A 20806-nucleotide genomic window follows, 5' to 3' on the forward strand; every position below is an offset into this window, starting at 1 on the left:
CCCGAGTCCATCGCCGGAAGCCCTGCAGCGGCGGAACCAGCCCGGCGCCCTCCAGCCTCAGCCCCAACCGAAACTGCCCCCGTGCCCCCTGACCCCGGCCACGGAAGCCCTGCTGCGGCGGAGCCAGCCCGGCGCCCTCCAGCCTCAGCCCCAACCGAAACGGCCCCCGTGCCCACCGAGCCCGGCCACGGAAGCCCTGCAGCGGCAGAACCAGCCCGGTGCCTTCCAGCCTCGGCCCCAAGCGAAACGGCCCCCGCGCCCCCCGAGCCCGCTGGTCCGGAGCGTCAGCGAGGGCTGAAGGCGGCCCCGCCCGGGTAGGGGTTGGGGGTGTGCTGACAGAACCCCCACCGACAGCTTCGGGGATCGGCCGTCTCGCACCAAATAAAGAGCGAGCTTTATTAAAGAGACCTGTCGCACAAGTGTCTGCGTGGTACCAACAGCAAAGCCCGCGAGGCACCAGCACTGGCTGAGCTCCACGCCCGGGCGCAGCCGCGGATGCCCACGGTGTCGGCAGGCAGGAGCCAGGCACGGGGCTCCTCCGACCAGCGGCAGGGCCCCGAGGGGCTGCGGGAGCCCGTGCCCATGGCCAGCGACACCAACCTGACCCACGCACCGTGCGGGAGGCAGCGACGGGAGCCCCACCTGGCCAGTCGCACGGACTGGTGGGGGTCCACGGGGTGAGGGAACCTTTATTGCAGCGGGATCATCTGGCCGTGGACCTCCTCAAATGGGATACCCAGGGAAAGAGGGAAGCCATCAAGAACGTCTCCAGGGACACAAGCCTGACAAGCAAGTGTACTGGAGGCAAAGCAAAGGTCCTCACTAATGCAGGGGCCCTTGATGGGCCCTAGTTGATGGGACATCACCAACTGGGGGTGCTGCAAAGCATCTCCACGTCTGGGTGCTGAGCCTCCTGCTAGGAAGCTCCCTGAGCGAGGCCTTTGCTGCCCTGGCAGTAACAAAGTGGGGTGAGCACCCCGCTGCTTGCACAGCCTGTTGAAAGGCTGCCTGAAGCACGCGTCAGAGTTCAGCTGTGCTGCTAAGGCTGTGGCCACTGTTCACAGGACCCCAAAGCAGAACAGACGGTTCCAACCAAGGCCGCGCATTAGTCCCGATAAGGCAGGCCGGGGGGTACAACAGGAAGCACGTGGCTTTTGGGACTGAAGGGAGGCTGGGCCTGTTGTTAGTTCTCAGGCCTTGCCTTAGATGGCAGCCGCTATCGCCAACAAGGTGTAAAAGTGTCGAGGGGGAGAGGGTTTTAACGCTGCGCCCCGAGAGGCGGGGATGATGGTGTTTCCCTCCGGCGCTTCAGCAAGGGCTTCCTCTGTGTGCCAGGGAGAGCTCTCCCGGTAAGAAAGCCCCGAGGGGCCGCACGCTGGTGCAGCCGCCCCGCGAGGGGTGTTGCACATGGCCTGGAAAGAGTGCGTGGAGAGCTGCGAGGAGCCAGCCAAGAGGTCCCCAGGCCCCTCCGCTGCTCACAAAAGCGGTGCTGTAGATCGCAGGGGCACGGGAGAGCACACAGGGGAATTACCCCATGCTCGCCTTGCTCTTACGTGCCATCTTGGGCTTCACCCACAGGCAAGGGACCCTCGGCTAGACCGACTTGTGGGTTGATGCCCTCCTCCTGTTGAGAGAACAGCAGGCCTGCAGTCTTGCTTCCCCCCCTGTTGTCACAGACTGGTTGATAGCATGCAGGTGACCTAACTTTCGACACCTGAGCTACTGACTCCTGCTCCAGCCCCCTCATCATCTTTGTGGCCCTGCTCTGGACCCGCTCAAGCAGGTCCACGTCTGTCTTATGCTAGTTACCGCTGCACAGCCCACGGGAGAAAAACCAGGGGAGACCCTCAGCTAAAGCCAATGCAATAGAAAAGACCCAGCCTGTCTCTGCGCAAAAGACGAAAGCAGAAAGGGGAAACTGGGGAGCACCCTCCGTCACCACTGAGCAGGAGAGGTGATGGAAGACTTGGCAAGCAAATCGCTTCTCTTGTAGGTGGCAATGGCACGTCACTACCCCAGCCTGGTCAGGGCTAAAGTAATTCTAGCTAATGGACGGACAGTCCGGCCTTACTTCTAGGTCCCCGTCATAGGTTAGGTATGGATGCGTTCAAGGGTCAGTCGTGGGTGGGGACTCGTGCGGAAAGTGGGAAATAGGGGCACCACGCGCTCTGCCCCACCGTTTACCTCGCATCAACGCATCCCTGACTGTGACCTGTTGCAAACAGGTCATTAGCACGAGGCCCAGCTCCTGCCCCTTTACCCTACAATACAAGTCACCTTCCGATGCCATGCGGGCTGTTCCTGAACTGATAAAAGAGCTGGAAGAACGGGGAAGCGTGGTCAAGTCTCCTTCCCGCTACAATTCTCCTGCATGGCCGGTAGAGAAACCTCATGGCGAGTGGCGACTAGCCGTAGATTACAGAGCCCTCAACACCGCCAATGAACCGCTCACTGCCGCCGCTCCCCGTCTGAGGGATGCAGTCCGTCGTCTGAACGAACAAGCCTTGCCATGAATGGCAGCACTAGGTGGGAAGGATGCACTTTTTAGGCTCCGTCCCTCAGGCGTGTCAACCGCACCGCTCAGCTTGGTGTCATCTGCAAACTTGCTGAGGGTGCACTCGATGGTGCTGTCTGTGTCATTGATGAAGATACTACAGAAGCAGTACTGGTCCCAGTACGGATCCCTGAGGGACCCCACTCGTCACTGATCTCCATCTGGACATTGAGCCGTTGACCACTACCCACCGGAGGCGACCATCCAACCAACTCCTTATCTACCAAACGGTCCCTCCATCAGAGCCGTATCTCTCCAATTTAGAGAGAAGGATGTTGTGGGGGACCGTGTCAAAGGCCTTCCAGAAGCCCAGAGAGGTGACTTCCCTAGCTCTTCCCTTGTCCACTGATGGGCTCACTCCACCATAGAAGGCCACTAGGTTGGCCAGGCAGCGTGCTCCCTCAGCGTTTCGTTTGGCATGTCAAATACTTTCAGAGAATTTCTTTTCTGTTTTATTGATTGACTTTGCTCTTTGAGGACCCCGACAGAAAGCGTTCCCTTACATTTCACATGAAGAAGAAATGGAAAAGTAAAGGCTTCATCTTTCCCATAAAACAAAAGCGACTCGGTAGCCCTGGGGTCCCCCAAGGCGCCAAACTGGGCTCCAGCCTGGCAGCTGCCTCCAGGAGGGCGTCTTGCACTTGTCTCGAGACTGAAATCACTCACTCTTCAGCCTCAGGAGCTGTTGCTAACAGCACCCGAGGAGGTCAGAAATCCCTTGGCTGGGGTTTCCTGTTGTTCTGGGGGACTGTGAGCTCCTCGCTGCCCCTGTGACAGTGCCCGGAAAACAGGGCAGAGCTGTGGGCTCAGCCCCGGGTGGGACTGCGTCCCAGCCCTCGGACAGAGCCGCCCGACGGGAGGGCAGCTCCCCCGGCTGTGCTCCAGCGGCTCTCAACGAGCGCCCTGAGAGCTGTCCCCACGCAGCCTCGGCCCGGCCGTGAGGTCACAGCAGGGCTCTGAGGTCACAGAGCCCCACAGTGCCGCACCGGCCATAAGCACCGACCGCTCAGCCCCCGGCACCCACTGCAGCAGCAGCAGCAGCAGCAGCCGTTACAGCGGCGGCAGCAGCAGCAGCAGCAGCAGCAGCAGCAGCAGCATGGTGCGAGCGCAGGGGGCCATGGCCCCCGCCCGCCGCCTCCTCCTCGTCCTCCTCCTCCTGGTGGCCCTGCATGCCAGGGTTGCCTGGGCTGCTCCATGGCGAGCACGGGGAGCAGGTAAGCGGGCGGCGCTGGTGCAGCCTTTTCCAGGCCAGCGGGCTCTTCTCCCCGAGAAGCGTGGATGATGGGTTTTTCCCCCCCGTGCTTTAGCGTGGGCTTCCTCTGTGTGCGTGAGAGCTCTCCCAGTAAGAAAGCCCCGAGGGGCCGCACGTTGGTCCATCCGCTCCGCGAGGGGTGTTGCACATGGCCTGGAAAGAGTGCGTGGAGAGCTGCAAGGAGCCAGCCAAGAGGCCACCGGGCCCCTCTGCAGCTTTGGCAATCTCCACCTACGTCTGGCTCCCACGTTGTTCCCTGACCCCCTTCCAGTGCCTGCAGTCCACCAAGGCAGAAGTGGATCCCAGCGTGCAATGGAAACGTTTCTCACCTGTGCTTGCTTCTAGATGAGGGTGGTGGCAACGGTTATCCAGCTTCGTGGCTGGATGTTGGTTTGGAGCCCGTGGGGCATCCTGGAGGTGAGTTCTCCATGTCCCTTTTCTTGGAAGAACAGACATTGACAGCGAGGCAAGAGCTTATTCACGTGCCATTTTCCTTCAGATCCTCTCAAGGTCGACGGCTTCCCGACGTCTTGGCCTCTTCCTGTCCTCGAGCCTGAGAGCAATCCCACGGGTAAGTCAGTGGGAGGAAGGAGCATTTACCTTTCAATCTTCCTTCCATGTGAAATGCAAGTTGCTCCTTCCGTGGCCGATGCGCAGACATGGAGGAGAGCAGAGAGGGAACGGGTCGGGCTCAGTGATGTGCCCCGGGGCGCTTTGCCTTGCAAAGCTGTCTTTGCCGGCCCCTCGGAGCCTGAGCTGCTCCCGGTGCCGGCTGCCAAGCCAGCGGGCTTGTCGGGGTTGAGTTTAGAGCCGGTGTGAGCTCCAGGGAGTCCTGTGTCCCGGCAGCTCCGCGCGTGGTTCGTTGCACCACGCTCCTGAGTGGAAGGGAGACAGGAGTGCCGTGGAGTAATCCCGTCTTTGAATTGCACTCAGTGAGTGCAATTCAAATCGGAATTCAAATCAAATTCCGATCGGAAGAAGTATCTTGAACTGTGTCACGGGAGCTGTTCCGTCCTGTGCTTCTTCGCAGCCGTGCCTGTAGGCGAAGGTGCTCCAGCTTCCCGGCTGGGTTCCAGGACTGAGCCTCCGGGAGATGGCATGGGTACGTCGTGGCTTTTTCCTCCCTGGGAGAGCTGCCAGCTCACAGCCCGAGGGGCAGCCAGAAGCCGGCCGCTTCTACGCGTGCACCCTCTCCCTGCGTGATCCCCTCACCGCTTCTGCGACTCAGTTCTGCCGACGTAGATCACAGTACATGACGGAAGCTCCTCTGGGTGTTTAGTTACAGATGTGCCTGCGGGGAGGACTTTTGCAGCTCCTCGGCTGGATGCCGCGCCACAGCCCGGCTGGCGTCGCAGGGGTGAGTAGTCTGTCTCTGCTGACCTCACAGGCTGTGCGCTGGTTTTCTCTAATTTATTCCTGTGAAATGGAACCAAATCCTTTCCGTTAAGGTCCTCCAAGAGCAAAGTACCAAGCTGAAGGAGGAAAAAAGTCCCCGGAGCCATCTGAAGTCCCAAGACAAATGCTGGAGCAACTGGAGAGAGGACACGGTGGGTATATTTCACTCTGCCTTAGCCGTGAGACTCGGTACCCGGAGGTCGTACATACACGTCTGGACACGCTGTAGCCTGCGCAGCGGGAAGGGATCGATCAGAGCCTCGCAGCAGCCATGCCGGGTTTCACGCCCTGCAGGTGCTGGCGAGCCACGGAGATGGTGCAGAGCCTCTGCTGCCAGTTGTGGTTCAAGCCGAGTGCCAGGGGCAGCTGCGGCCCCCGGTTTACCGGCACGGCTCGTGCAGACGTCCGTAGGCAGACTTGGGGGCCTGGCGTGTGCTGAACTCGTGTTCAGCTCACACGCAGCACTGCTTGCCCCGGGCCAGTTCCAGGCAGGAGCGAGGTCCCAGGCAACGCTGGCTGCCCTCTCCTAATGCTGGAAGTCGGTAATTGTTGTCCCGTGGTCAGCCGGTGTCACCCATCAGGATCGCCGCGTGTCAGCAGGCTCTTGCCCCAGTGCCCGCTCTTGCATGGCACGTCAGCGGCCAAAGCTCAAAGCTGAAAGTGTTTTGGGGTCGAGGCATCTGGACCACGTTCCGCAGATGATGGGAAATGGGACTCTTGCACGAACGTACCTCCCGCTGTAGCGGCGTCCCAGAGCTGGCCGTGAGTCCCTAGAGGCCCAAGGCACAAGAGCAGCACAGAGCGGGATCCCTCCCGTGAGCTGAGCTCCAGAGCGATGCCCTGACTCCCAGATTGGGCAGGGGCTTAGAGGGAACCTCCCCGTCCTCCTGCATCCTCTGTGCCTGAGCCGTGCTGAGGCTTTACCTGTCGTCTCTGCTTTTTGCCAGTGCGGTCAAAGCCCGGAGAAGAGAGCCACGGCCACGTGTATGAATTTATTCAAACAGACTCAGGTACCGAGCAGTCTTGCTGGGGTCCCTAGGTGGCAGACACGTCCCGAACCCTGGGAGCACCTGCAAGCGGTGCCCATGCTGGAGAAAAGGCAGAAGGGGAGAGCAAGGCTCCGGTGTCTCTCGAGAAGGCCTGACTCCGTCCCCTCGGGGTGTGGGAGCTGGCCCGGGGGGAGGGAGGGTTGGGGGCGGCACTGCCTGCTGCAGGGATGGTTCTTGTCCGTGTGCCTCGAAGGAGCGACTGGTCGAGCAGCTGTGCTCCCCGCCCCGTGCTCTCCTTCTGGCCCTTCTGAGTTTTGTTCGGTGGGACAACCTGTCCCAAAGGGTGGGAGCGTGCCTCCAGGCACCAGCACGGGGGGGAAACAGAGAACTTCCTGGCCATAGCAAACGTGTGCTGCAAGCTTAGCTGTGGTGCACAGGACGGACTAACGTCCCGAATTGCTCCTCCAGATGTGGCCGGCAAGACAGCCACGAGTGGGTACAACCCCCAGGGCGTCACAAGCCTCTTCTGTCCCCAAGACGTGCGAAGGCGCTGTATGATAGGCACAGCAGCAATCGTGGTTTCCCTGCCACTTGCGATAGTGTTGTGCTGTATCATGATCAAGCGGTGGAAGAAGAACAGACAGCTAGTCATGGATTTTTACGCCCAAACTGCTTCCTTCGGTGGCTTGCCCGGACCCATAAAGCCTTTCTAGTCAGGCTGCTGTGCAGTGCCGAGTTCGTGGTTGGCCAAAAATCTCTGCTGAGGATTCTGCTGTTGTCAGATGCTTTAATTGGCCTCTTAACTCCTGGGCCGCCTTCTCGGGAGCCCGCTCTGACTGCAGCCAGTGTTAGCTCCAGCTGACCCTGCCTGGACAAGAGCAGCCCCCAGGAGCGACAGGCATAGGCACAGCAAGGTCAGGAACAGAAAGAGCGGGGCCTGAGATTGCCCGAGAAAGCGAGGCGCGCGCTAGCGCCTGCTCCTGACCACTGAACCTGCCCAGAGGAATGCCCCTGCTCGGTGGTGCCATGAGGTGCAGGTGCCCACCTCGGCCAAGCTGTGCCGGCAGCTCAGCCCGTGCTGGGGAGCCGTGCCAGCTCTGGGCCGTGCCGCGGAGGAGAGGCCCTGTGTCCCATCTGCAGCCGAGGGCCTCAGCAGCCTCCTCTCTCCACGGGCGCCTCTCTGCAGCTTCAGGAGCCCAGCTGGAAAGCGGCGTGCGGCCCTCGCGCCCGGACAGCCGGACCAGCCGCCCCGGCACCCCTGCGAGCCGGACCCAACGCCAGCAGCCGCCGCTCCTGCCTGAAAAACCGGTGCGCCCGCTGTCCCCACAGCCCCCGCGCCCCCCGAGCCCGTCCCTGGGAGCCCTGCAGCAGCGGAACCAGCCCGGCGCCCTCCAGCCTCAGCCCCAACCGAAACTGCCCCCGTGCCCCCTGACCCCGGCCACGGAAGCCCTGCGGCGGTGGAGCCAGCCCGACGCCCTCCAGCCTCAGCCCCAACCAAAACGGCCTCCACGCCCCCCGAGCCCGTCCACGGAAGCCCTGCAGCGGCGGAACCAGCCCGGTGCCCTCCAGCCTCAGCCCCAACCGAAACTGACCCCGTGCCCCCTGACCCCGGCCACGGAAGCCCTGCGGCGGTGGAGCCAGCCCGACGCCCTCCAGCCTCAGCCCCAACCAAAACGGCCTCCACGCCCCCCGAGCCCGTCCACAGAAGCCCTGCAGCGGCGGAACCAGCCCGGCGCCCTCCAGCCTCAGCCCCAACCGAAACTGCCCCCGTGCCCCCTGACCCCGGCCACGGAAGCCCTGCTGCGGCGGAGCCAGCCCGGCGCCCTCCAGCCTCAGCCCCAACCGAAACGGCCCCCGTGCCCACCGAGCCCGGCCACGGAAGCCCTGCAGCGGCAGAACCAGCCCGGTGCCTTCCAGCCTCGGCCCCAAGCGAAACGGCCCCCGCGCCCCCCGAGCCCGCTGGTCCGGAGCGTCAGCGAGGGCTGAAGGCGGCCCCGCCCGGGTAGGGGTTGGGGGTGTGCGGACAGAACCCCCACCGACAGCTTCGGGGATCGGCCGTCTCGCACCAAATAAAGAGCGAGCTTTATTAAAGAGACCTGTCGCACAAGTGTCTGCGTGGTACCAACAGCAAAGCCCGCGAGGCACCAGCACTGGCTGAGCTCCACGCCCGGGCGCAGCCGCGGATGCCCACGGTGTCGGCAGGCAGGAGCCAGGCACGGGGCTCCTCCGACCAGCGGCAGGGCCCCGAGGGGCTGCGGGAGCCCGTGCCCATGGCCAGCGACACCAACCTGACCCACGCACCGTGCGGGAGGCAGCGACGGGAGCCCCACCTGGCCAGTCGCACGGACTGGTGGGGGTCCACGGGGTGAGGGAACCTTTATTGCAGCGGGATCATCTGGCCGTGGACCTCCTCAAATGGGATACCCAGGGAAAGAGGGAAGCCATCAAGAACGTCTCCAGGGACACAAGCCTGACAAGCAAGTGTACTGGAGGCAAAGCAAAGGTCCTCACTAATGCAGGGGCCCTTGATGGGCCCTAGTTGATGGGACATCACCAACTGGGGGTGCTGCAAAGCATCTCCACGTCTGGGTGCTGAGCCTCCTGCTAGGAAGCTCCCTGAGCGAGGCCTTTGCTGCCCTGGCAGTAACAAAGTGGGGTGAGCACCCCGCTGCTTGCACAGCCTGTTGAAAGGCTGCCTGAAGCACGCGTCAGAGTTCAGCTGTGCTGCTAAGGCTGTGGCCACTGTTCACAGGACCCCAAAGCAGAACAGACGGTTCCAACCAAGGCCGCGCATTAGTCCCGATAAGGCAGGCCGGGGGGTACAACAGGAAGCACGTGGCTTTTGGGACTGAAGGGAGGCTGGGCCTGTTGTTAGTTCTCAGGCCTTGCCTTAGATGGCAGCCGCTATCGCCAACAAGGTGTAAAAGTGTCGAGGGGGAGAGGGTTTTAACGCTGCGCCCCGAGAGGCGGGGATGATGGTGTTTCCCTCCGGCGCTTCAGCGAGGGCTTCCTCCGTGTGCCAGGGAGAGCTCTCCCGGTAAGAAAGCCCCGAGGGGCCGCACGCTGGTGCAGCCGCCCCGCGAGGGGTGTTGCACATGGCCTGGAAAGAGTGCGTGGAGAGCTGCGAGGAGCCAGCCAAGAGGTCCCCAGGCCCCTCCGCTGCTCACAAAAGCGGTGCTGTAGATCGCAGGGGCACGGGAGAGCACACGGGGGAATTACCCCATGCTCGCCTTGCTCTTACGTGCCATCTTGGGCTTCACCCACAGGCAAGGGACCCTCGGCTAGACCGACTTGGGGGTTGATGCCCTCCTCCTGTTGAGAGAACAGCAGGCCTGCAGTCTTGCTTCCCCCCCTGTTGTCACAGACTGGTTGATAGCATGCAGGTGACCTAACTTTCGACACCTGAGCTACTGACTCCTGCTCCAGCCCCCTCATCATCTTTGTGGCCCTGCTCTGGACCCGCTCAAGCAGGTCCACGTCTGTCTTATGCTAGTTACCGCTGCACAGCCCACGGGAGAAAAACCAGGGGAGACCCTCAGCTAAAGCCAATGCAATAGAAAAGACCCAGCCTGTCTCTGCGCAAAAGACGAAAGCAGAAAGGGGAAACTGGGGAGCACCCTCCGTCACCACTGAGCAGGAGAGGTGATGGAAGACTTGGCAAGCAAATCGCTTCTCTTGTAGGTGGCAATGGCACGTCACTACCCCAGCCTGGTCAGGGCTAAAGTAATTCTAGCTAATGGACGGACAGTCCGGCCTTACTTCTAGGTCCCCGTCATAGGTTAGGTATGGATGCGTTCAAGGGTCAGTCGTGGGTGGGGACTCGTGCGGAAAGTGGGAAATAGGGGCACCACGCGCTCTGCCCCACCGTTTACCTCGCATCAACGCATCCCTGACTGTGACCTGTTGCAAACAGGTCATTAGCACGAGGCCCAGCTCCTGCCCCTTTACCCTACAATACAAGTCACCTTCCGATGCCATGCGGGCTGTTCCTGAACTGATAAAAGAGCTGGAAGAACGGGGAAGCGTGGTCAAGTCTCCTTCCCGCTACAATTCTCCTGCATGGCCGGTAGAGAAACCTCATGGCGAGTGGCGACTAGCCGTAGATTACAGAGCCCTCAACACCGCCAATGAACCGCTCACTGCCGCCGCTCCCCGTCTGAGGGATGCAGTCCGTCGTCTGAACGAACAAGCCTTGCCATGAATGGCAGCACTAGGTGGGAAGGATGCACTTTTTAGGCTCCGTCCCTCAGGCGTGTCAACCGCACCGCTCAGCTTGGTGTCATCTGCAAACTTGCTGAGGGTGCACTCGATGGTGCTGTCTGTGTCATTGATGAAGATACTACAGAAGCAGTACTGGTCCCAGTACGGATCCCTGAGGGACCCCACTCGTCACTGATCTCCATCTGGACATTGAGCCGTTGACCACTACCCACCGGAGGCGACCATCCAACCAACTCCTTATCTACCAAACGGTCCCTCCATCAGAGCCGTATCTCTCCAATTTAGAGAGAAGGATGTTGTGGGGGACCGTGTCAAAGGCCTTCCAGAAGCCCAGAGAGGTGACTTCCCTAGCTCTTCCCTTGTCCACTGATGGGCTCACTCCACCATAGAAGGCCACTAGGTTGGCCAGGCAGCGTGCTCCCTCAGCGTTTCGTTTGGCATGTCAAATACTTTCAGAGAATTTCTTTTCTGTTTTATTGATTGACTTTGCTCTTTGAGGACCCCGACAGAAAGCGTTCCCTTACATTTCACATGAAGAAGAAATGGAAAAGTAAAGGCTTCATCTTTCCCATAAAACAAAAGCGACTCGGTAGCCCTGGGGTCCCCCAAGGCGCCAAACTGGGCTCCAGCCTGGCAGCTGCCTCCAGGAGGGCGTCTTGCACTTGTCTCGAGACTGAAATCACTCACTCTTCAGCCTCAGGAGCTGTTGCTAACAGCACCCGAGGAGGTCAGAAATCCCTTGGCTGGGGTTTCCTGTTGTTCTGGGGGACTGTGAGCTCCTCGCTGCCCCTGTGACAGTGCCCGGAAAACAGGGCAGAGCTGTGGGCTCAGCCCCGGGTGGGACTGCGTCCCAGCCCTCGGACAGAGCCGCCCGACGGGAGGGCAGCTCCCCCGGCTGTGCTCCAGCGGCTCTCAACGAGCGCCCTGAGAGCTGTCCCCACGCAGCCTCGGCCCGGCCGTGAGGTCACAGCAGGGCTCTGAGGTCACAGAGCCCCACAGTGCCGCACCGGCCATAAGCACCGACCGCTCAGCCCCCGGCCCCCACTGCAGCAGCAGCAGCAGCAGCAGCCGTTACAGCGGCGGCAGCAGCAGCAGCAGCAGCAGCAGCAGCAGCAGCATGGTGCGAGCGCAGGGGGCCATGGCCCCCGCCCGCCGCCTCCTCCTCGTCCTCCTCCTCCTGGTGGCCCTGCATGCCAGGGTTGCCTGGGCTGCTCCATGGCGAGCACGGGGAGCAGGTAAGCGGGCGGCGCTGGTGCAGCCTTTTCCAGGCCAGCGGGCTCTTCTCCCCGAGAAGCGTGGATGATGGGTTTTTCCCCCCCGTGCTTTAGCGTGGGCTTCCTCTGTGTGCGTGAGAGCTCTCCCAGTAAGAAAGCCCCGAGGGGCCGCACGTTGGTCCATCCGCTCCGCGAGGGGTGTTGCACATGGCCTGGAAAGAGTGCGTGGAGAGCTGCAAGGAGCCAGCCAAGAGGCCACCGGGCCCCTCTGCAGCTTTGGCAATCTCCACCTACGTCTGGCTCCCACGTTGTTCCCTGACCCCCTTCCAGTGCCTGCAGTCCACCAAGGCAGAAGTGGATCCCAGCGTGCAATGGAAACGTTTCTCACCTGTGCTTGCTTCTAGATGAGGGTGGTGGCAACGGTTATCCAGCTTCGTGGCTGGATGTTGGTTTGGAGCCCGTGGGGCATCCTGGAGGTGAGTTCTCCATGTCCCTTTTCTTGGAAGAACAGACATTGACAGCGAGGCAAGAGCTTATTCACGTGCCATTTTCCTTCAGATCCTCTCAAGGTCGACGGCTTCCCGACGTCTTGGCCTCTTCCTGTCCTCGAGCCTGAGAGCAATCCCACGGGTAAGTCAGTGGGAGGAAGGAGCATTTACCTTTCAATCTTCCTTCCATGTGAAATGCAAGTTGCTCCTTCCGTGGCCGATGCGCAGACATGGAGGAGAGCAGAGAGGGAACGGGTCGGGCTCAGTGATGTGCCCCGGGGCGCTTTGCCTTGCAAAGCTGTCTTTGCCGGCCCCTCGGAGCCTGAGCTGCTCCCGGTGCCGGCTGCCAAGCCAGCGGGCTTGTCGGGGTTGAGTTTAGAGCCGGTGTGAGCTCCAGGGAGTCCTGTGTCCCGGCAGCTCCGCGCGTGGTTCGTTGCACCACGCTCCTGAGTGGAAGGGAGACAGGAGTGCCGTGGAGTAATCCCGTCTTTGAATTGCACTCAGTGAGTGCAATTCAAATCGGAATTCAAATCAAATTCCGATCGGAAGAAGTATCTTGAACTGTGTCACGGGAGCTGTTCCGTCCTGTGCTTCTTCGCAGCCGTGCCTGTAGGCGAAGGTGCTCCAGCTTCCCGGCTGGGTTCCAGGACTGAGCCTCCGGGAGATGGCATGGGTACGTCGTGGCTTTTTCCTCCCTGGGAGAGCTGCCAGCTCACAGCCCGAGGGGCAGCCAGAAGCCGGCCGCTTCTACGCGTGCACCCTCTCCCTGCGTGATCCCCTCACCGCTTCTGCGACTCAGTTCTGCCGACGTAGATCACAGTACATGACGGAAGCTCCTCTGGGTGTTTAGTTACAGATGTGCCTGCGGGGAGGACTTTTGCAGCTCCTCGGCTGGATGCCGCGCCACAGCCCGGCTGGCGTCGCAGGGGTGAGTAGTCTGTCTCTGCTGACCTCACAGGCTGTGCGCTGGTTTTCTCTAATTTATTCCTGTGAAATGGAACCAAATCCTTTCCGTTAAGGTCCTCCAAGAGCAAAGTACCAAGCTGAAGGAGGAAAAAAGTCCCCGGAGCCATCTGAAGTCCCAAGACAAATGCTGGAGCAACTGGAGAGAGGACACGGTGGGTATATTTCACTCTGCCTTAGCCGTGAGACTCGGTACCCGGAGGTCGTACATACACGTCTGGACACGCTGTAGCCTGCGCAGCGGGAAGGGATCGATCAGAGCCTCGCAGCAGCCATGCCGGGTTTCACGCCCTGCAGGTGCTGGCGAGCCACGGAGATGGTGCAGAGCCTCTGCTGCCAGTTGTGGTTCAAGCCGAGTGCCAGGGGCAGCTGCGGCCCCCGGTTTACCGGTACGGCTCAGAGGTGGCTCGTGCAGACGTCCGTAGGCAGACTTGGGGGCCTGGCGTGTGCTGAACTCGTGTTCAGCTCACACGCAGCACTGCTTGCCCCGGGCCAGTTCCAGGCAGGAGCGAGGTCCCAGGCAATGCTGGCTGCCCTCTCCTAATGCTGGAAGTCGGTAATTGTTGTCCCGTGGTCAGCCGGTGTCACCCATCAGGATCACCGCGTGTCAGCAGGCTCTTGCCCCAGTGCCCGCTCTTGCACGGCACGTCAGCGGCCAAAGCTCAAAGCTGAAAGTGTTTTGGGGTCGAGGCATCTGGACCACGTTCCGCAGATGATGGGAAATGGGACTCTTGCACGAACGTACCTCCCGCTGTAGCGGCGTCCCAGAGCTGGCCGTGAGTCCCTAGAGGCCCAAGGCACAAGAGCAGCACAGAGCGGGATCCCTCCCGTGAGCTGAGCTCCAGAGCGATGCCCTGACTCCCAGATTGGGCAGGGGCTTAGAGGGAACCTCCCCGTCCTCCTGCATCCTCTGTGCCTGGGCCGTGCTGAGGCTTTACCTGTCGTCTCTGCTTTTTGCCAGTGCGGTCAAAGCCCGGAGAAGAGAGCCACGGCCATGTGTATGAATTTATTCAAACAGACTCAGGTACCGAGCAGTCTTGCTGGGGTCCCTAGGTGGCAGACACGTCCCGAACCCTGGGAGCACCTGCAAGCGGTGCCCATGCTGGAGAAAAGGCAGAAGGGGAGAGCAAGGCTCCGGTGTCTCTCGAGAAGGCCTGACTCCGTCCCCTCGGGGTGTGGGAGCTGGCCCGGGGGGAGGGAGGGTTGGGGGCGGCACTGCCTGCTGCAGGGATGGTTCTTGTCCGTGTGCCTCGAAGGAGCGACTGGTCGAGCAGCTGTGCTCCCCGCCCCGTGCTCTCCTTCTGGCCCTTCTGAGTTTTGTTCGGTGGGACAACCTGTCCCAAAGGGTGGGAGCGTGCCTCCAGGCACCAGCACGGGGGGGAAACAGAGAACTTCCTGGCCATAGCAAACGTGTGCTGCAAGCTTAGCTGTGGTGCACAGGACGGACTAACGTCCCGAATTGCTCCTCCAGATGTGGCCGGCAAGACAGCCACGAGTGGGTACAACCCCCAGGGCGTCACAAGCCTCTTCTGTCCCCAAGACGTGCGAAGGCGCTGTATGATAGGCACAGCAGCAATCGTGGTTTCCCTGCCACTTGCGATAGTGGTGTGCTGTATCGTGATCCAGCGGCGGAAGAAGAACAAACAGTGAGTCGTGGATTTTTCCCCCCACGCTGCTTCCTTCGGTGGCTTGCTCGGAGCCACGAAGCCTTTCTAGTCAGGCTGCTGTGCAGTGCCGAGTTCGTGGTTGGCCAAAAATCTCTGCTGAGGATTCTGCTGTTGTCAGATGCTTTAATTGGCCTCTTAACTCCTGGGCCGCCTTCTCGGGAGCCCGCTCTGACTGCAGCCAGTGTTAGCTCCAGCTGACCCTGCCTGGACAAGAGCAGCCCCCAGGAGCGACAGGCATAGGCACAGCAAGGTCAGGAACAGAAAGAGCGGGGCCTGAGATTGCCCGAGAAAGCGAGGCGCGCGCTAGCGCCTGCTCCTGACCACTGAACCTGCCCAGAGGAATGCCCCTGCTCGGTGGTGCCATGAGGTGCAGGTGCCCACCTCGGCCAAGCTGTGCCGGCAGCTCAGCCCGTGCTGGGGAGCCGTGCCAGCTCTGGGCCGTGCCGCGGAGGAGAGGCCCTGTGTCCCATCTGCAGCCGAGGGCCTCAGCAGCCTCCTCTCTCCACAGGCGCCTCTCTGCAGCTTCAGGAGCCCAGCTGGAAAGCGGCGTGCGGCCCTCGCGCCCGGACAGCCGGACCAGCCGCCCCGGCACCCCTGCGAGCCGGACCCAACGCCAGCAGCCGCCGCTCCTGCCTGAAAAACCGGCGCGCCCGCTGTCCCCACGGCCCCCGCGCCCCCCGAGCCCATCCCCGGAAGCCCTGCGGCGGTGGAGCCAGCCCGACGCCCTCCAGCCTCAGCCCCAAGCGAAACGGCCACCGCGCCCCCCGAGTCCATCGCCGGAAGCCCTGCAGCAGTGGAGCCGGCCCGGCGCCCTCCAGCCTCAGCCCCAACCAAAACGGCCCTCGTGCCCCCTGACCCCGGCCACGGAAGCCCTGCTGCGGCGGAGCCAGCCCGGCGCCCTCCAGCCTCAGCCCCAACCGAAACGGCCCCCGTGCCCACCGAGCCCGGCCACGGAAGCCCTGCAGCGGCAGAACCAGCCCGGTGCCTTCCAGCCTCGGCCCCAAGCGAAACGGCCCCCGCGCCCCCCGAGCCCGCTGGTCCGGAGCGTCAGCGAGGGCTGAAGGCGGCCCCGCCCGGGTAGGGGTTGGGGGTGTGCTGACAGAACCCCCACCGACAGCTTCGGGGATCGGCCGTCTCGCACCAAATAAAGAGCGAGCTTTATTAAAGAGACCTGTCGCACAAGTGTCTGCGTGGTACCAACAGCAAAGCCCGCGAGGCACCAGCACTGGCTGAGCTCCACGCCCGGGCGCAGCCGCGGATGCCCACGGTGTCGGCAGGCAGGAGCCAGGCACGGGGCTCCTCCGACCAGCGGCAGGGCCCCGAGGGGCTGCGGGAGCCCGTGCCCATGGCCAGCGACACCAACCTGACCCACGCACCGTGCGGGAGGCAGCGACGGGAGCCCCACCTGGCCAGTCGCACGGACTGGTGGGGGTCCACGGGGTGAGGGAACCTTTATTGCAGCGGGATCATCTGGCCGTGGACCTCCTCAAATGGGATACCCAGGGAAAGAGGGAAGCCATCAAGAACGTCTCCAGGGACACAAGCCTGACAAGCAAGTGTACTGGAGGCAAAGCAAAGGTCCTCACTAATGCAGGGGCCCTTGATGGGCCCTAGTTGATGGGACATCACCAACTGGGGGTGCTGCAAAGCATCTCCACGTCTGGGTGCTGAGCCTCCTGCTAGGAAGCTCCCTGAGCGAGGCCTTTGCTGCCCTGGCAGTAACAAAGTGGGGTGAGCACCCCGCTGCTTGCACAGCCTGTTGAAAGGCTGCCTGAAGCACGCGTCAGAGTTCAGCTGTGCTGCTAAGGCTGTGGCCACTGTTCACAGGACCCCAAAGCAGAACAGACGGTTCCAACCAAGGCCGCGCATTAGTCCCGATAAGGCAGGCCGGGGGGTACAACAGGAAGCACGTGGCTTTTGGGACTGAAGGGAGGCTGGGCCTGTTGTTAGTTCTCAGGCCTTGCCTTAGATGGCAGCCGCTATCGCCAACAAGGTGTAAAAGTGTCGAGGGGGAGAGGGTTTTAACGCTGCGCCCCGAGAGGCGGGGATGATGGTGTTTCCCTCCGGCGCTTCAGCGAGGGCTTCCTCCGTGTGCCAGGGAGAGCTCTCCCGGTAAGAAAGCCCCGAGGGGCCGCACGCTGGTGCAGCCGCCCCGCGAGGGGTGTTGCACATGGCCTGGAAAGAGTGCGTGGAGAGCTGCGAGGAGCCAGCCAAGAGGTCCCCAGGCCCCTCCGCTGCTCACAAAAGCGGTGCTGTAGATCGCAGGGGCACGGGAGAGCACACGGGGGAATTACCCCATGCTCGCCTTGCTCTTACGTGCCATCTTGGGCTTCACCCACAGGCAAGGGACCCTCGGCTAGACCGACTTGGGGGTTGATGCCCTCCTCCTGTTGAGAGAACAGCAGGCCTGCAGTCTTGCTTCCCCCCCTGTTGTCACAGACTGGTTGATAGCATGCAGGTGACCTAACTTTCGACACCTGAGCTACTGACTCCTGCTCCAGCCCCCTCATCATCTTTGTGGCCCTGCTCTGGACCCGCTCAAGCAGGTCCACGTCTGTCTTATGCTAGTTACCGCTGCACAGCCCACGGGAGAAAAACCAGGGGAGACCCTCAGCTAAAGCCAATGCAATAGAAAAGACCCAGCCTGTCTCTGCGCAAAAGACGAAAGCAGAAAGGGGAAACTGGGGAGCACCCTCCGTCACCACTGAGCAGGAGAGGTGATGGAAGACTTGGCAAGCAAATCGCTTCTCTTGTAGGTGGCAATGGCACGTCACTACCCCAGCCTGGTCAGGGCTAAAGTAATTCTAGCTAATGGACGGACAGTCCGGCCTTACTTCTAGGTCCCCGTCATAGGTTAGGTATGGATGCGTTCAAGGGTCAGTCGTGGGTGGGGACTCGTGCGGAAAGTGGGAAATAGGGGCACCACGCGCTCTGCCCCACCGTTTACCTCGCATCAACGCATCCCTGACTGTGACCTGTTGCAAACAGGTCATTAGCACGAGGCCCAGCTCCTGCCCCTTTACCCTACAATACAAGTCACCTTCCGATGCCATGCGGGCTGTTCCTGAACTGATAAAAGAGCTGGAAGAACGGGGAAGCGTGGTCAAGTCTCCTTCCCGCTACAATTCTCCTGCATGGCCGGTAGAGAAACCTCATGGCGAGTGGCGACTAGCCGTAGATTACAGAGCCCTCAACACCGCCAATGAACCCCTCACTGCCGCCGCTCCCCGTCTGAGGGATGCAGTCCGTCGTCTGAACGAACAAGCCTTGCCATGAATGGCAGCACTAGGTGGGAAGGATGCACTTTTTAGGCTCCGTCCCTCAGGCGTGTCAACCGCACCGCTCAGCTTGGTGTCATCTGCAAACTTGCTGAGGGTGCACTCGATGGTGCTGTCTGTGTCATTGATGAAGATACTACAGAAGCAGTACTGGTCCCAGTACGGATCCCTGAGGGACCCCACTCGTCACTGATCTCCATCTGGACATTGAGCCGTTGACCACTACCCACCGGAGGCGACCATCCAACCAACTCCTTATCTACCAAACGGTCCCTCCATCAGAGCCGTATCTCTCCAATTTAGAGAGAAGGATGTTGTGGGGGACCGTGTCAAAGGCCTTCCAGAAGCCCAGAGAGGTGACTTCCCTAGCTCTTCCCTTGTCCACTGATGGGCTCACTCCACCATAGAAGGCCACTAGGTTGGCCAGGCAGCGTGCTCCCTCAGCGTTTCGTTTGGCATGTCAAATACTTTCAGAGAATTTCTTTTCTGTTTTATTGATTGACTTTGCTCTTTGAGGACCCCGACAGAAAGCGTTCCCTTACATTTCACATGAAGAAGAAATGGAAAAGTAAAGGCTTCATCTTTCCCATAAAACAAAAGCGACTCGGTAGCCCTGGGGTCCCCCAAGGCGCCAAACTGGGCTCCAGCCTGGCAGCTGCCTCCAGGAGGGCGTCTTGCACTTGTCTCGAGACTGAAATCACTCACTCTTCAGCCTCAGGAGCTGTTGCTAACAGCACCCGAGGAGGTCAGAAATCCCTTGGCTGGGGTTTCCTGTTGTTCTGGGGGACTGTGAGCTCCTCGCTGCCCCTGTGACAGTGCCCGGAAAACAGGGCAGAGCTGTGGGCTCAGCCCCGGGTGGGACTGCGTCCCAGCCCTCGGACAGAGCCGCCCGACGGGAGGGCAGCTCCCCCGGCTGTGCTCCAGCGGCTCTCAACGAGCGCCCTGAGAGCTGTCCCCACGCAGCCTCGGCCCGGCCGTGAGGTCACAGCAGGGCTCTGACGTCACAGAGCCCCACAGTGCCGCACCGGCCATAAGCACCGACCGCTCAGCCCCCGGCACCCACTGCAGCAGCAGCAGCAGCAGCAGCCGTTACAGCGGCAGCAGCAGCAGCAGCAGCAGCAGCAGCAGCAGCATGGTGCGAGCGCAGGGGGCCATGGCCCCCGCCCGCCGCCTCCTCCTCGTCCTCCTCCTCCTGGTGGCCCTGCATGCCAGGGTTGCCCGGGCTGCTCCGTGGCAAGCACGGGGAGCAGGTAAGCGGGCGGCGCTGGTGCAGCCTTTCACGGGCCAGCGGGCTCTTCTCCCCGAGAAGCGTGGATGATGGGTTTTTCCCCCCCGTGCTTTAGCGTGGGCTTCCTCTGTGTGCGTGAGAGCTCTCCCAGTAAGAAAGCCCCGAGGGGCCGCACGTTGGTCCATCCGCTCCGCGAGGGGTGTTGCACATGGCCTGGAAAGAGTGCGTGGAGAGCTGCAAGGAGCCAGCCAAGAGGCCACCGGGCCCCTCTGCAGCTTTGGCAATCTCCACCTACGTCTGGCTCCCACGTTGTTCCCTGACCCCCTTCCAGTGCCTGCAGTCCACCAAGGCAGAAGTGGATCCCAGCGTGCAATGGAAACGTTTCTCACCTGTGCTTGCTTCTAGATGAGGGTGGTGGCAACGGTTATCCAGCTTCGTGGCTGGATGTTGGTTTGGAGCCCGTGGGGCATCCTGGAGGTGAGTTCTCCATGTCCCTTTTCTTGGAAGAACAGACATTGACAGCGAGGCAAGAGCTTATTCACGTGCCATTTTCCTTCAGATCCTCTCAAGGTCGACGGCTTCCCGACGTCTTGGCCTTTTCCTGTCCTCGAGCCTGAGAGCAATCCCACGGGTAAGTCAGTGGGAGGAAGGAGCATTTACCTTTCAATCTTCCTTCCATGTGAAATGCAAGTTGCTCCTTCCGTGGCCGATGCGCAGACATGGAGGAGAGCAGAGAGGGAACGGGTCGGGCTCAGTGATGTGCCCCGGGGCGCTTTGCCTTGCAAAGCTGTCTTTGCCGGCCCCTCGGAGCCTGAGCTGCTCCCGGTGCCGGCTGCCAAGCCAGCGGGCTTGTCGGGGTTGAGTTTAGAGCCGGTGTGAGCTCCAGGGAGTCCTGTGTCCCGGCAGCTCCGCGCGTGGTTCGTTGCACCACGCTCCTGAGTGGAAGGGAGACAGGAGTGCCGTGGAGTAATCCCGTCTTTGAATTGCACTCAGTGAGTGCAATTCAAATCGGAATTCAAATCAAATTCCGATCGGAAGAAGTATCTTGAACTGTGTCACGGGAGCTGTTCCGTCCTGTGCTTCTTCGCAGCCGTGCCTGTAGGCGAAGGTGCTCCAGCTTCCCGGCTGGGTTCCAGGACTGAGCCTCCGGGAGATGGCATGGGTACGTCGTGGCTTTTTCCTCCCTGGGAGAGCTGCCAGCTCACAGCCCGAGGGGCAGCCAGAAGCCGGCCGCTTCTACGCGTGCACCCTCTCCCTGCGTGATCCCCTCACCGCTTCTGCGACTCAGTTCTGCCGACGTAGATCACAGTACATGACGGAAGCTCCTCTGGGTGTTTAGTTACAGATGTGCCTGCGGGGAGGACTTTTGCAGCTCCTCGGCTGGATGCCGCGCCACAGCCCGACTGGCGTCGCAGGGGTGAGTAGTCTGTCTCTGCTGACCTCACAGGCTGTGCGCTGGTTTTCTCTAATTTATTCCTGTGAAATGGAACCAAATCCTTTCCGTTAAGGTCCTCCAAGAGCAAAGTACCAAGCTGAAGGAGGAAAAAAGTCCCCGGA

At 61.4% G+C, this 20806-nt stretch overlaps 1 protein-coding gene and 2 long non-coding RNA genes across 3 annotated transcripts; all 3 read left to right on the forward strand.

Annotated features, from left to right (window-relative positions):
* The first annotated feature begins 495 nt into the window (after window positions 1-495).
* Window positions 496-15947, forward strand: LOC142415711 (uncharacterized). The gene is made up of 10 exons (XM_075514375.1): window positions 496-677; window positions 993-1131; window positions 1313-1349; window positions 4152-4223; window positions 4306-4377; window positions 4837-4908; window positions 5086-5163; window positions 5255-5353; window positions 6149-6211; window positions 15252-15947. The coding sequence occupies exons 1-10, from the start codon at window positions 496-498 to the stop codon at window positions 15596-15598; spliced, it is 1161 nt and encodes a 386-aa protein (XP_075370490.1). The 3' UTR covers window positions 15599-15947.
* Window positions 13004-14070, forward strand: LOC142415596 (uncharacterized). Its single transcript, XR_012777459.1, has 3 exons — window positions 13004-13041; window positions 13133-13231; window positions 14038-14070. It is a non-coding gene; the product is annotated as an uncharacterized LOC142415596 (long non-coding RNA).
* A 3908-nt stretch (window positions 15948-19855) lies between the features above and the next one.
* On the forward strand, window positions 19856-20651 carry LOC142415597 (uncharacterized). The gene is made up of 3 exons (XR_012777460.1): window positions 19856-19880; window positions 20340-20411; window positions 20589-20651. It is a non-coding gene; the product is annotated as an uncharacterized LOC142415597 (long non-coding RNA).
* Window positions 20652-20806: the final 155 nt, after the last annotated feature.

Source organism: Mycteria americana, chromosome 11 (genome assembly GCF_035582795.1).
Source record: "Mycteria americana isolate JAX WOST 10 ecotype Jacksonville Zoo and Gardens chromosome 11, USCA_MyAme_1.0, whole genome shotgun sequence".
Taxonomy (NCBI): Eukaryota; Metazoa; Chordata; class Aves; order Ciconiiformes; family Ciconiidae; genus Mycteria; species Mycteria americana.